The following is an 11,533-nucleotide window of genomic DNA, read 5'->3' as shown; positions in this document are numbered from 1 at the left end:
GAGGATATGTCGGTCGGGCAGACCTTCTCCGCTCTCCCGACCGACTGCACCAGGAAGTCCGATGGCCGACTCTCGCAAAATGCCCGACTGACCGTCGGAGGGGTCCGAATCTCCACCCGACGCCACTCAGCTGGCCACCGACCTAAGGTCGATCGACTCCTCCGATCGCCGTACTGCAGCCAGAGACTGTCAGCCCTGACAGCAGCATGCGGCACTGCCGCCTAAAGGCATTATCCCGCCTAGGACATTGTCAACCCTAGTGATTTGACAGCCTCACAGCGACGTGACACTTTCACGGCGACTCTGACAATCTACAGTGAGTTGACAATTCCTCAATTGTCTGCGCCATTAATGACGGCGCCATACTACGCTCCACTATATATATCGGAGAAGGCTACAGTGCTTGAGATCTGAAAAAAAAAGACAGACTTGCTCTCCCCCTCTCTCTCTCGTTGAATTCTTTGCTCTCTTCTCACTGTTGCCTAGTCTCCTCTCTGACTTGACCGTCGAAAGATCCCCGCTGGAGCCGTCTCCGGTCAGTACGGACTTTCTTTTGCAGGCGCTCATTCCTAGCGATCAGACGACGGAGGAATTGGCCGCAACAATTACGATGACCTTGCATGGTAGAAAATCTACAAGGCTGAAAAAATTCTCAAGAATCATCCTTTGCTATATTTTGACTCGATCGTGTATACGTACTAAACTGACAGCATTCCACACCAGAAAAAGCTCAAGCCTTGATGACCTGCATAAAAAATTTCTTCACAAACATTGGATGCCTTTGTAAAACCATCCTTGCATCAATATACCATCAGATACCGGATTGCATGACAGGTGAAAAAAAGTGACCCAAGATGAATGGATAGGTTGCACTCGATCAATAGAACAATGGTAGATTAGCACCCCTTACTGATAATCCTATACAAAGCCACTCACTCTCATCTGACTCTGTAGTCACCAAAAATGTTAGACCAAACAATGGGAATCCACAGACATGAGCAACCTTATAAACAAAAATATTCTCAGGAGCACATTTTCAACAATATGCTTCAGATAAGGCAGTATTTTCCAGCTAATAAAGTTTTGACATCATACTTTGTAAGTAACGCTAATTTGACGGAGTGTGCAATCAGAGATTCGCAAAAGTGATTGCAACTTGGACAATACAATGGTATAAGGCATGCATCATCACAAAAACTTGGCATTACGGATCCTATCAAACTTGTTTTCTGGATAGGTATAATGTTGGTCTCCGTGATATTCATATCTCTGGTCATCTTCAGATTCTTCATCAACATCAACAATTTCTTCTTCATATTGAGAGTCTGAACCTTCCAAATCATTGAAAGGGTCTCTATCCTCATCTTCATCATCCCTAGATAACTCTTCGTCAGGATAATCATTCCTTGGATTATCTTCAGCTGCAGGCCAAACAAGTAAACTCTCAGTGCCACTCGCGCATAGATGAAAGGAATAGGACAGACATACGTACCATTTGAATCATCACTTTCATATTCCGATTGCAGGGGGCCATCATAATACTCATCATCAACATCTACTTGCACCCTGGAAAGGCAATTCATATGTCAATATTATTTAAAGAAATCCACTTTGAAATCATATAAATTAAAGAAAGAAAATGACATGAATCAAGTTTCCTTACAGTGGATAATCAATTGCCTTGTCTGCCTCGTTATTTTTCAAACCATCATCCACAGTGTACAAGTCATAGACATAGTTATCTATTCATCATGGCACAGAACGATCATAAAGGAATGTAACAGGTGACAATAGATTTCCAAATTTATAACATATTTGTCTGTCTGATTAATACTCCCAAAATAGCATAGACCCATGACACCCAAATTGTAGGAACTAGTTTTACAAAATATACGAGTTAGGAGTATATATCTAAATAACGTCTTTCAGAAGGTATAACATCATAGACATTATTTCTCAGAATGTATAACATTATAGGGGCATATGGAGGCCTTTTGGGAAATTATCAGAGAATCTTTCAAAAAGGTCCATTTCTTTTTAGTTAATTGGCTGATACTACTGGATAGTTGCACTCCATATTTATACTTCCACAGAGGATGCTTTAAGTGACAGGAACTGAATATGGTAACAGTTAAAAGATAGGATTTTGTGCAGATGAGATGACATAGGATTTTGTGCAGATGGGATGACACCCTCGTTAAGAAAGCTAACAAGAATACTACCAACACAAGCACTTACATAAGCTTTTTACACTATTTTTTAGGTTGCTTCATTAGATTAAGCCCTATAGGAACCCATCCACACTCACCCCACCCTATGTAGTATCAACCAAAAGCAATAAAGAACTCCCATTCGAACTACTCATCACCAGCTTTAAGTACCTTAATAGCAAATCATTGCTCCATTACAATGTAGTGCCACAAGGGTTTGTTTCCTTTAGTAGATTAATCTAAGAAATTCACTATTCACCACTAAGGTTTCTTTTCTTATTTTATATAGCTAATCACAATAAAGGAATCTGATCTCAAATATTCACCACTACCTTCATAGTACCTTAATGGCGCAATGGTGAGGTTGCACCATTGTGATCCAGATGTCATGGGTTTGGAGCACAGAAACAACCTCTATGTATGTGGGGTAAAGCTATGTATCTCAAACCCTCCTTAGACCCCACAATGGTGGGAGCCTCATGCACTGGGCCGCCCGTTTTTAGATTCACAGTACCTAAATGCAATTTATTGCTGCATTAAATTTTAATGCTACTATGGTTTGTTTTCTTTGTAAGATCCATCCTATTAGACCCACTTCTACCATTTGTTCATTTTGTAGAAACCAACAGCAGTAAAGTAACCTAATCCTAACTATTCATAGTTGGATTTAAAATTCATGGTTGGCTATAAAATAACTCACTAGCCATTAATTGTTAAGTTCAATTTGGTGCAACAGGGTTACTTTTGTTGTTCAATTACACCCATAAGGAACTCCTCTCCAAGTCCCACTCAACCCCTCCCACCAAACCAGAACCCAAATATTGAGGGCTATCAACTATCTTATCATGTCATATTGCGGGCTTCAAAATTAATGACAACACAAAATTTCGTTAGCTTTCAAATATCTTACCGCCACTGTTAATATTGAGGGATTTAAATTTATGTCCCCACAAGCTTTTCCGAATATTTCCTCAAACTTTCATCCATGTCATCCTATAGGTCTTCCCGTCCTTCCAAACTGCTATACTGCAAAGATTGGTTTTAGAACTTTTGTCCCCATTAAATCAATATATCTAGTGGAAGTATAAAATAGAGGATGCTGGACCTCCATGCATTTGTAAGAAAAATCTGCCTGAGTGCAATGTAAGCCAGAAACACATCCTGCTTTTGTCAGCTCCCCATCTAACTCATGTGAGATCCACAACTTAAGTGGCAAGGGGCGTGCTTCACATTACGCATGTGTTATTCTCGCCTAATGCATGTGCAGATTTAGTGATTTTCAAATGAAGTATTTCAAAAGCCTTGATAGTTTTAAATCGATAATTATAATCTAGAAGGCTTGGTTTGAATACTGCTGATGATCAGTGAATCACAGAAGTATGCTTAAAATTTATTAGTGAAATCTTGAGGATGTCAGTATAACTTTAAGATATGAGAGATTACCTTCTCTGGATGCATAAGCACGCATATCAGATTCTATCTCTGCAGCAGCTGTTGGAAGATATTCCCTTATCAGTGGCAGATAGTTACACAAAATGGCGTTATCTTCAAGATCGGAAACTCTGCATGAAAATCAAGTGGTAGTAATTATGAATCAGGAGACAGATATGACCAAAAAAATTGGAAAACATAAAAATACAACTTACTCTGGCTTTTGCACCTTCCTAGATGTCCTATCCTCAACATCAACTTGAACAACATCATAAAGATGGCATAATTCGCGCAAGGAATCTTCATCCGGATCTGTACAGCCCCTTCTGCTCTTCCATATTTGTTCAAAACGAGCATTTCTTGCTAGATCCTAGGAAGGAACCAAAAAAAAAAAAAAAACAAATAGTCAATCTTATATGGAACCTAGATGTTGGAATACTTCCTTTATACCGACATTTAAGATTAACCTATAATAAGACAGTAATCAAGTACTTCTACCTGCCGAACGATTCTTACAAATTTCAATTATCTGACCAGAAGCAAGGAGTGTGAGAGTGCGTGTGTGTGACACTTAACCCCTATGCATGAAAATCTACCAGTCAGACAAATTTTAATTTCTGATCATTTCCACACTAAAATAATGAACCATGTTGACGGTGAAAGAGTGTTACAAAGAAAGAAAGATTTCTTAATGGACTGTTAAGGAATACTAAATATCTTCAAATGGATTAATAAGTACAGGTCTAATACACGAAGGAGATTAATTTCCATCCCTCCTGTAGGAAACAAGTATCATGCATCACAAAGAGGTTATATGTAGTAACTAACCATAATAAATCACACCTCTAATCACCGGAAAGAAAAAAATGTTAAGTAAATTGAAATGTACCTCATGCTTTTGTATAGCTGCAGACCGTAGCTGATCTTGCTTCTGCTGGAAAAAATTATAAATTGTTAATACTGACAGTTGAATTAAACATTTCAATTACTGAAACTAATGACCGACAAACTGAACATCACAGCAACACTGACCAAGTAAAGGCAAAAAAGGGAGATAATAAAAGGCCAACTTGGAGTTGGTTACCCATTCTCAACACTCCTGTTAAAAGAGACAACTGGAAAATAGCAGCAAAAACTAAAAAGGCAAGAACCCATATTTTTATTGATTAACAAAACTATTTCTGATTTGAGGTTGTGGGGGCAGTTTCCCCTTACTCATCTAATTAAAAATATAAAAAAAGAGAAAATTTTCAGAGTCGGCAACAGATTGATGGTTAGCAGAGTCTGGTGCATAAAAGTTGGGGATGTGGGAGATTTAAGATTCTCATTTCCCCCCTGCAAAGTCAACCATACACCCAGATGCATATGTACAAGTCTTACACATATGTATATCATGTCTGTGACATACATCTATCATGTTCCGGACCAATATTTTAGGTACTAACTGATCATACTTCCATCATTGCAATCAGTTTTCAAGCATCCAAAACACAATATTAGCATGAAGTGATATCATATGAGGTTACATTTGACAAAATTCAGTATATCAAGCCCAGGCCAGTTTTAATGCCCATCAGTTCAAGATGCAAATGGACCAAGCTCTTTCTATATCTGTTCAGGTTACAGGTATGCCTAAGGCTTATCCTTGGGTTCAGAACTCTTTTAGGCTCAGTATGTGCCAGAATAGCATGTCGGCATGGCTTGGACTGTTTATTTGGGTTTCCAGACAAGATAAGGGCCTGTTTGGATATTCATACAATATTGGGCTGAAAATCCTGCAGGAGTTGGGCCTGCTAGCCTGTCTAGCTTGCATCTTCCAAGGACCTTCCCAAATCTTAGACTTTGGACTGCAGGAAAAGAAAAAAAAAAAAAAGACCACCAAAGGATTTGGATTAGGTGTTTGGTTGGGCCTGCCAGCCTGTCTAGCTTGCATCTTCCAAGGACCTTCCCAAATCCCAGCCCAAATCCTAGACTTTGGACTGCAGGAAAAAAAAAAAAAAAAAGACCACCAAAGGATTTGGATTAGGTGTTTGGTTGATAGATCCATGCTTAAATGGGCAGCCCAATCCACTAATCCTGCAGGACTTTCAGCCTAATCTTGTAGGAATATCTAAACAGACCCTAAGAGGGTGGAAGAAATTATCAAGTCAACCAGCCAAGCATGAGAAACCTTGTTTGACCAGCAGTGCAGAGCAAATATACACAAGCTAGGGATATATTGATTTGGTTTTGATGTCAGAATAGGCTCGTGTTCCCAGGTTCAAAATGGAGCATGTATGACCACCCATAGTCTGACCTGTATGTAGACAAGGCCTGGCATCCAGTCTAAATCAAATCTCCTTATGAGGGACAAAAAGTCATGTGATAAAAGAAAAAAGAGGGGGTAAAGGTCCCTCACCTTCCAATGAACCAATAGAAATAGATGTTATACTTACTTTATCTTGTTTATGTGCACTCCTCCGCTCTTCAATCTTCCTTTTGAACTCTTTTGAACCACTAGAACCAGGTTGCTTGAAAAAAAAAAAAAAGAAATAAACAGTCACATACATGTCTGCAAGGCCGTTTATGCTTTTGCTCAACACCACATGACAGTGCCACATAGGGCAAAAGAAATTCACAGTTCAAATAAGGAAAACAAGATCACAGAGAAAGTAAAACAAGAAAATACAAGAATAGCAAAGTGATTAACCATGTCATGCTAAAAAGTAGAAGCAAGTTTAATCTGACTCCCAAAACAGTGCATGCTGTTTTGGATAATCGTAATTAAAAGTTAAAAATATTAAGGAATGGCACTTTCAGCATATTAAATGCTGCAGTCACATAACAAGCATCATTTTAGTTAAACAAAAAATCATATGCATAACATTTTCTTTAATTATAGCCATTATATGGAAACATCAATGATAACAGAGAAAACCCACGCAGGAAAAAAAACATAAAGGCATGCAAAAGCAAGTTACCATCATATTTATGACACAATATCTTAAAATTTGCTACCTTTATAGATATTCATTGAGCAGATTATTTATCTCTTGATTGTACCTTAAACAATCAGATTAAGCACCCAGAAACTTGATTCAGGTTCTACCTGAAGCACATGATCTACCTACCTGAAGCACATGAACCCAATTTTCTAATCCACCTCATAGAGACAACCCATGATTCATGAATTTTATCACACTACAAATCACATTTCTACCGAGTTCATCCAACTCCACATGAAATAGGATCAAAATCATCTACTTTCTTTGGCAAAACAAAGCCAATGAACTAACAAAATTAACTTGGGTGGTAGCTTTTCAAATGATGGCAATGATCTAGGATGTAAATAAGGGAGGAAGCCAATAAGCAGCTGATCATGGAAAGACCACTAAATTATGAAAAAAATACTTATTCTAGCAAGTTGTACTCTTAAATTGCAGGGGCAGATGTATGACAGATTTTTTGTCAAGCATGCATTAACTTGAGGTAAACTCACAGCAAATTTGCACATTTTTTCAAGTAAAGAATCTACTAGGAATTTCCCTTCTTGCTCCAAAAAGTACTTATTCAAGGGACAAGACACTGTGAACTCAGCAACAGTTCCAAACAAATCTATATGGGATGTCCCTACTGCAGCATAATTGAAAATGGCGAAAAAGAGACTAACCAACCACACCAAGCACCACAGTGTTCCAACTTGTAACCTCTGTAAATACAAGCAGGAAATTTTCCACCTTCCTACCAGTAACCTTAAACTCCAATCAAGCCAACTGACTTCAGAATCTGCCGTTTCAAAAATGCAGCTCAAGCCAACTGAAAGAAGGTAAATGATAATTGAACTTTCCTGCCACTTGAGTTCTTTATGAAGGCAAAATGGACCATTTTATCAACTAGAGACCAATTGTTCTAACATATGTAATGCCATACACAGATTGGTCTGACATGAAATATCAAAAAACCCCTGGGTTTTGGAGCAGCTTCTGGATATGTTGAGGGCAAAACTCTTCAAACATAGACTGTCTATTCTAGGAAAAAAAATTCAAGTTGAAACGAGCATATTTGAAGGAACTATGTTTAGTTCTCCTAGAAAATGATTTAATATAATCAATTCCCAAGTTCATGTATACAAGAATTGCATGAGGTTACAGGCATTGAAACAGATATTTCATTTTCCATCAATTACTTTAATCAGCAAAATAAGAATGGTGTGACATAGTTACTGCTTTAACCAACATATATAACCCCAAAAGTAGGATATCATCTGGTTGGCATGTTTAGAGACAATATGCAAGAAAATATATTAAGAAGAAGCAAGATGAAATGCCAACCAGAAAAGAATGCAAAACATCTTTAATGGCTTCAGAGTGCCTTATAGTCTCAACATGTTGCACCAATAGCTTCTTTGTTCTTGACTCCTTGAGGACTGCAAGCAAGCAAAGAAGAAATACAAAATAATGAACAAAGAGAAAGATCGTGAAAGTCATGCACAAAAGCCACAAACTGAATACTGTTTGAAAACATCAAAGTCTAAATGCTTCTGCTCCTCATCCAATATTTCCACTCCTCAACCAAAGTTTCCCTCTAGTCTTTTAACTTTTTCCATTTTATTGTTACAAGGAATCTCTTATGATATTTTTTTACCAGCATCCATCCTATTTCCTCTTAATAATCACAAAATATTGACACTAAACATGTCATATAAGAAACAACAGAAAAGCATAAAGAAAAAGTCTATCATCAAATCTCTGAATTATAGGCAAAAGATCACACGACATATTAACTGGGCAAGTGACCCTTAATCAAACAGACCAATGGATTCAAATGATTTGATTGATTAAGAAAACATTACATTTTCAGAAGAAAACATGCACTAACACATGCTTGCACTCATGCATATATGCAAATTATTGCAAGTATTTAGGGATGCATGGTACCAAAAATCTTGTTGTATGGGGGAAAAAATCCAAGGCTTAAGATACCAAAGTAATTGAAATCTTAAAACAAGAAGTCTAAATCCATGTCAAAACATTTCGAAGATATTTTTTAATTACTTTAGAAGACTTCTTTTACATTTGTATAGCTACCTTATCATTATACGGATTTTAGATAAACTATCTAGAAAGGTATAGGGCATCAAACTATAAGATTGCATATATTAATTATGCTTTCATGTCACTATAGAAGTCAGTGGACAATGGCAGCTAGAGCTTTCATCCTACCATTAATGGTCCACCCTGTTGACTGATTATACTAAATTTGCATGCGATACGAAAATGGGAAGGACATGATTTTATGATATGAGGCACAGGTGGCTCTTTGCCTCCTTTTCCATCAAAAAAGAACTGTTCTACTTTAGTGGCTCAGCCATTCCTTCCAGTCAAGCTATAATTTGTCCAAACAATCTATTAGCAAATTGCTTGAAATGAATTATCTCATGAAAAATATGATCTTTAAAAAGCAAAGACTGTAATCAAGAATTTAAACTGGTTATATAATAGAGCATTGAATGTATGAAGTGCCTTTTCCCGTGGAGCAATCAGAGATGGAGAGGCTTCCAAGATCCAACAAGGCCCTCTTAAGTGGCCTTTCATTGATCTCCAACCCTGGAAACAACAACAAAAGAGTCTCCACTATCAAAATAATGCAATCTACTTCGCAAAAGCGAATAAACTCGAGCAGATTAAAGCTGGAAACAAAAAGAAATACAGGAAAAGAGAGAGAGAGGGGAAAACAAGATACAAACTCACAGAAGGCGTCGAGTCTCGCCTGAGAAAGCTTTCTCTTAACCCTAACGACAACCGGCTTTGCCTTCATCAGATTGGATGGAGGAGGAGACGAAACAGAGGTCTCTCCAAGCTCTGCCATGGCCTTCGAGATTAACAAAGCAGAATTAGAATAGATTAGAGTTAGGTTTTTGAGAATTTATTAGAAATAAGGAGAGAACCAGAGAAGGGGGGAAAAGAGGGTTTCTTTTTTCTGAGGTCCCCGTGCCCTATGGATCTATTGCAGCCTAGCTCCTCCTAAAATTTTTACCCTCTTTCCGTATTAGGATTCGTTCTTCTCTGCTTTACTCTTCACCTCCGGAGCTCGCTCTCTCTTTTCCTTTTTCATTACCATGGTGAAAGCTTAAGAGACCCTCAGAAAGCCGGGACCTCATCCGGATCGAGCATATTAGCGCCTATCACGTCTAGTATACTTGAAAAAACAGCATTGTAAAAGAAACTTTGGGCCAGTGTGCCTCTTGACTTAGGTCCTCATAACATCTCAGCTATATCATACTATCGATTCCAATAACAAGATTGAGCAAAATTGGTAACATTATCAGAAAACTATCATTAGAGGACATACTCCTGCCAACAGTGCATCAGCTTTTCAGCACTACCTCCGTGGTTCAATTTTCATACTGAAATGCTCACAAGCAAAAAGTTCCTAACACACTCAATGTCAGTTACTAAATTCTCTATTTCAGAGAATCAGCAGAAGCACAGAAACAGAATCAACTGAGTGCAGTCACAAAATTCATACCACTATATTAACAGGTACAGTGAATGTGAATTAGAGAAGAAATAAAATCATAATCTATACTAAATCGCGGCTCCAGAAAAACCACAATGTTCCTAACCCCCTCCAATTTCCAAATGTCCTAATCCATATTTTGCAAGTTAAAAAAAAAAAAACGATGAGATGCCAAGAGAAAATGTTCAAAAGGCGCCATTTTTTTCCCCATTCAGTTCCAAATTTCACATGGCACTCCTCACGGTATCGCATCTCAGACAAAGAAAAACTAGGTTTTGCTCTAGAACTCCCAATCAATACCCTAACAAGTACAAAAGAATGTCTTTTTGTTGTTCTCCAAGCCCTAATTCCCATAATGCTACACAAAAAACCGACTTTCCTTGCGAAATGCAACCAAGCGCAACCCACATCTCAAATTCCTTCACAAATTCGAGAAACAGAACTCAGAAACCCATCACCAACGTCACCATGAGAACGAATCTCATCCTTCTAGTATCGAATATAACAAAATCAAATAAACGAGGAGACTTTTTAACAAATCGACGAATCGGCCTACCCATTCGCGACCCCGAGGGATCCCTCGCCCTCTCGAGCACCCATCCGGTGTTCTGCCGCCCGCCTTCATGTCGGAATGGGGAGAAGCGGGAGAACAATGGAGGAGAGGAAGGATACGGATATGGAATTTGGGTTCCAAAGCGCTCTTTGGTTGCTTAAGCTCCGCGGGTCAAGCGGTTTTCGTTCCCGAGGAGGACCGTAAGGGTTCAAGAATGGACGAGACCAGGTCGCAGTTGCCTGCGGTCGCTCGACGATGCGAGCGCAGCTGACTGCGAGGACCCTGCGCATCTCAGGGACCTCTGATGGTGATTTGGCTAGCCGCTATATAGGTGGCCCTTTCATGTCCATGGTTAGATAAAAAGGAAACCAAAATAGATATGGATCCAAAATTGAAATTGTTCATCTTTTGTATGAATCAAGGTAATTTTTATTATCACACAAAGGCATCGAAAAGGACATTGTTAAAGTAATTAAAATAGTAAGCATGCATTATCTTTAATCTTTTTCATTAGAAATAGGGGTTAGATATCCTCGCTCTCTTATTTGTCTTTCCAGAGCGGCTAACTAGAAAATTTAATTAATCAATGTGCTTGTATTAGATATTTCTAGATTTCTTCTGAGTAGTAAAAATGTAAAGATATCTATCTTAGAAGTATTTGTGCAATGTATAAGAAATGTGGAATCAGATTATGTGGACCTCTACATTGCAACACTTTAAATTTGAAGCATGCAATTAAAAAAGTTTATAACATCATGCTACATGATTAATAGTAGCATACATTGTTGTTGCTTGCTTGCACATGTATTTGTTAGATAATTATGCTAGCTCATGACACGGC

At 38.2% G+C, this 11,533-nt stretch overlaps 1 protein-coding gene across 2 annotated transcripts; it reads right to left on the bottom strand.

Annotated features, from left to right (window-relative positions):
• Nucleotides 1-845: 845 nt before the first annotated feature.
• LOC105045935 (RNA-directed DNA methylation 4) lies at nucleotides 846-10,891 on the bottom strand. 2 transcript variants are annotated; one of them, XM_073258436.1, is made up of 11 exons: nucleotides 10,696-10,891; nucleotides 9,371-9,491; nucleotides 9,143-9,226; nucleotides 7,952-8,046; nucleotides 6,077-6,151; nucleotides 4,531-4,572; nucleotides 3,857-4,011; nucleotides 3,654-3,772; nucleotides 1,664-1,742; nucleotides 1,493-1,566; nucleotides 846-1,421 (listed from the first exon to the last, which is right to left on the bottom strand). In XM_073258436.1, the coding sequence occupies exons 1-11, from the start codon at nucleotides 10,762-10,764 to the stop codon at nucleotides 1,189-1,191; spliced, it is 1,146 nt and encodes a 381-aa protein (XP_073114537.1). In that variant the 5' UTR covers nucleotides 10,765-10,891; the 3' UTR covers nucleotides 846-1,188. The 2 variants fall into 2 exon arrangements, with proteins under 2 accessions (XP_073114537.1, XP_073114536.1); XM_073258435.1 differs by having other exon boundaries at nucleotides 4,531-4,575; nucleotides 10,696-10,889.
• Nucleotides 10,892-11,533: the final 642 nt, after the last annotated feature.

The sequence above is a fragment of the Elaeis guineensis genome, chromosome 5 (assembly GCF_000442705.2).
Source record: "Elaeis guineensis isolate ETL-2024a chromosome 5, EG11, whole genome shotgun sequence".
Lineage (NCBI taxonomy): Eukaryota > Viridiplantae > Streptophyta > Magnoliopsida > Arecales > Arecaceae > Elaeis > Elaeis guineensis.
Note: the sequence above shows the minus strand (reverse complement) of the source record. Positions and strands in the feature narration are given on the sequence as shown.

Coding starts and splice junctions, on each gene's coding strand:
- LOC105045935 (XM_073258435.1), bottom strand. CDS start 10,764: ATGAAGGCGGGCGGCAGAACACCGGATGGGTGCTCGAGAGGGCGAGGG. Junction 9,492..10,695: donor TCCCTCGGGGTCGCGAATGG/GTAGGCCGATTC, acceptor TTAATCTCGAAG/GCCATGGCAGAGCTTGGAGA. Junction 6,152..7,951: donor ATGTTTTGCATTCTTTTCTG/GTTGGCATTTCA, acceptor TTTTTTTTCAAG/CAACCTGGTTCTAGTGGTTC.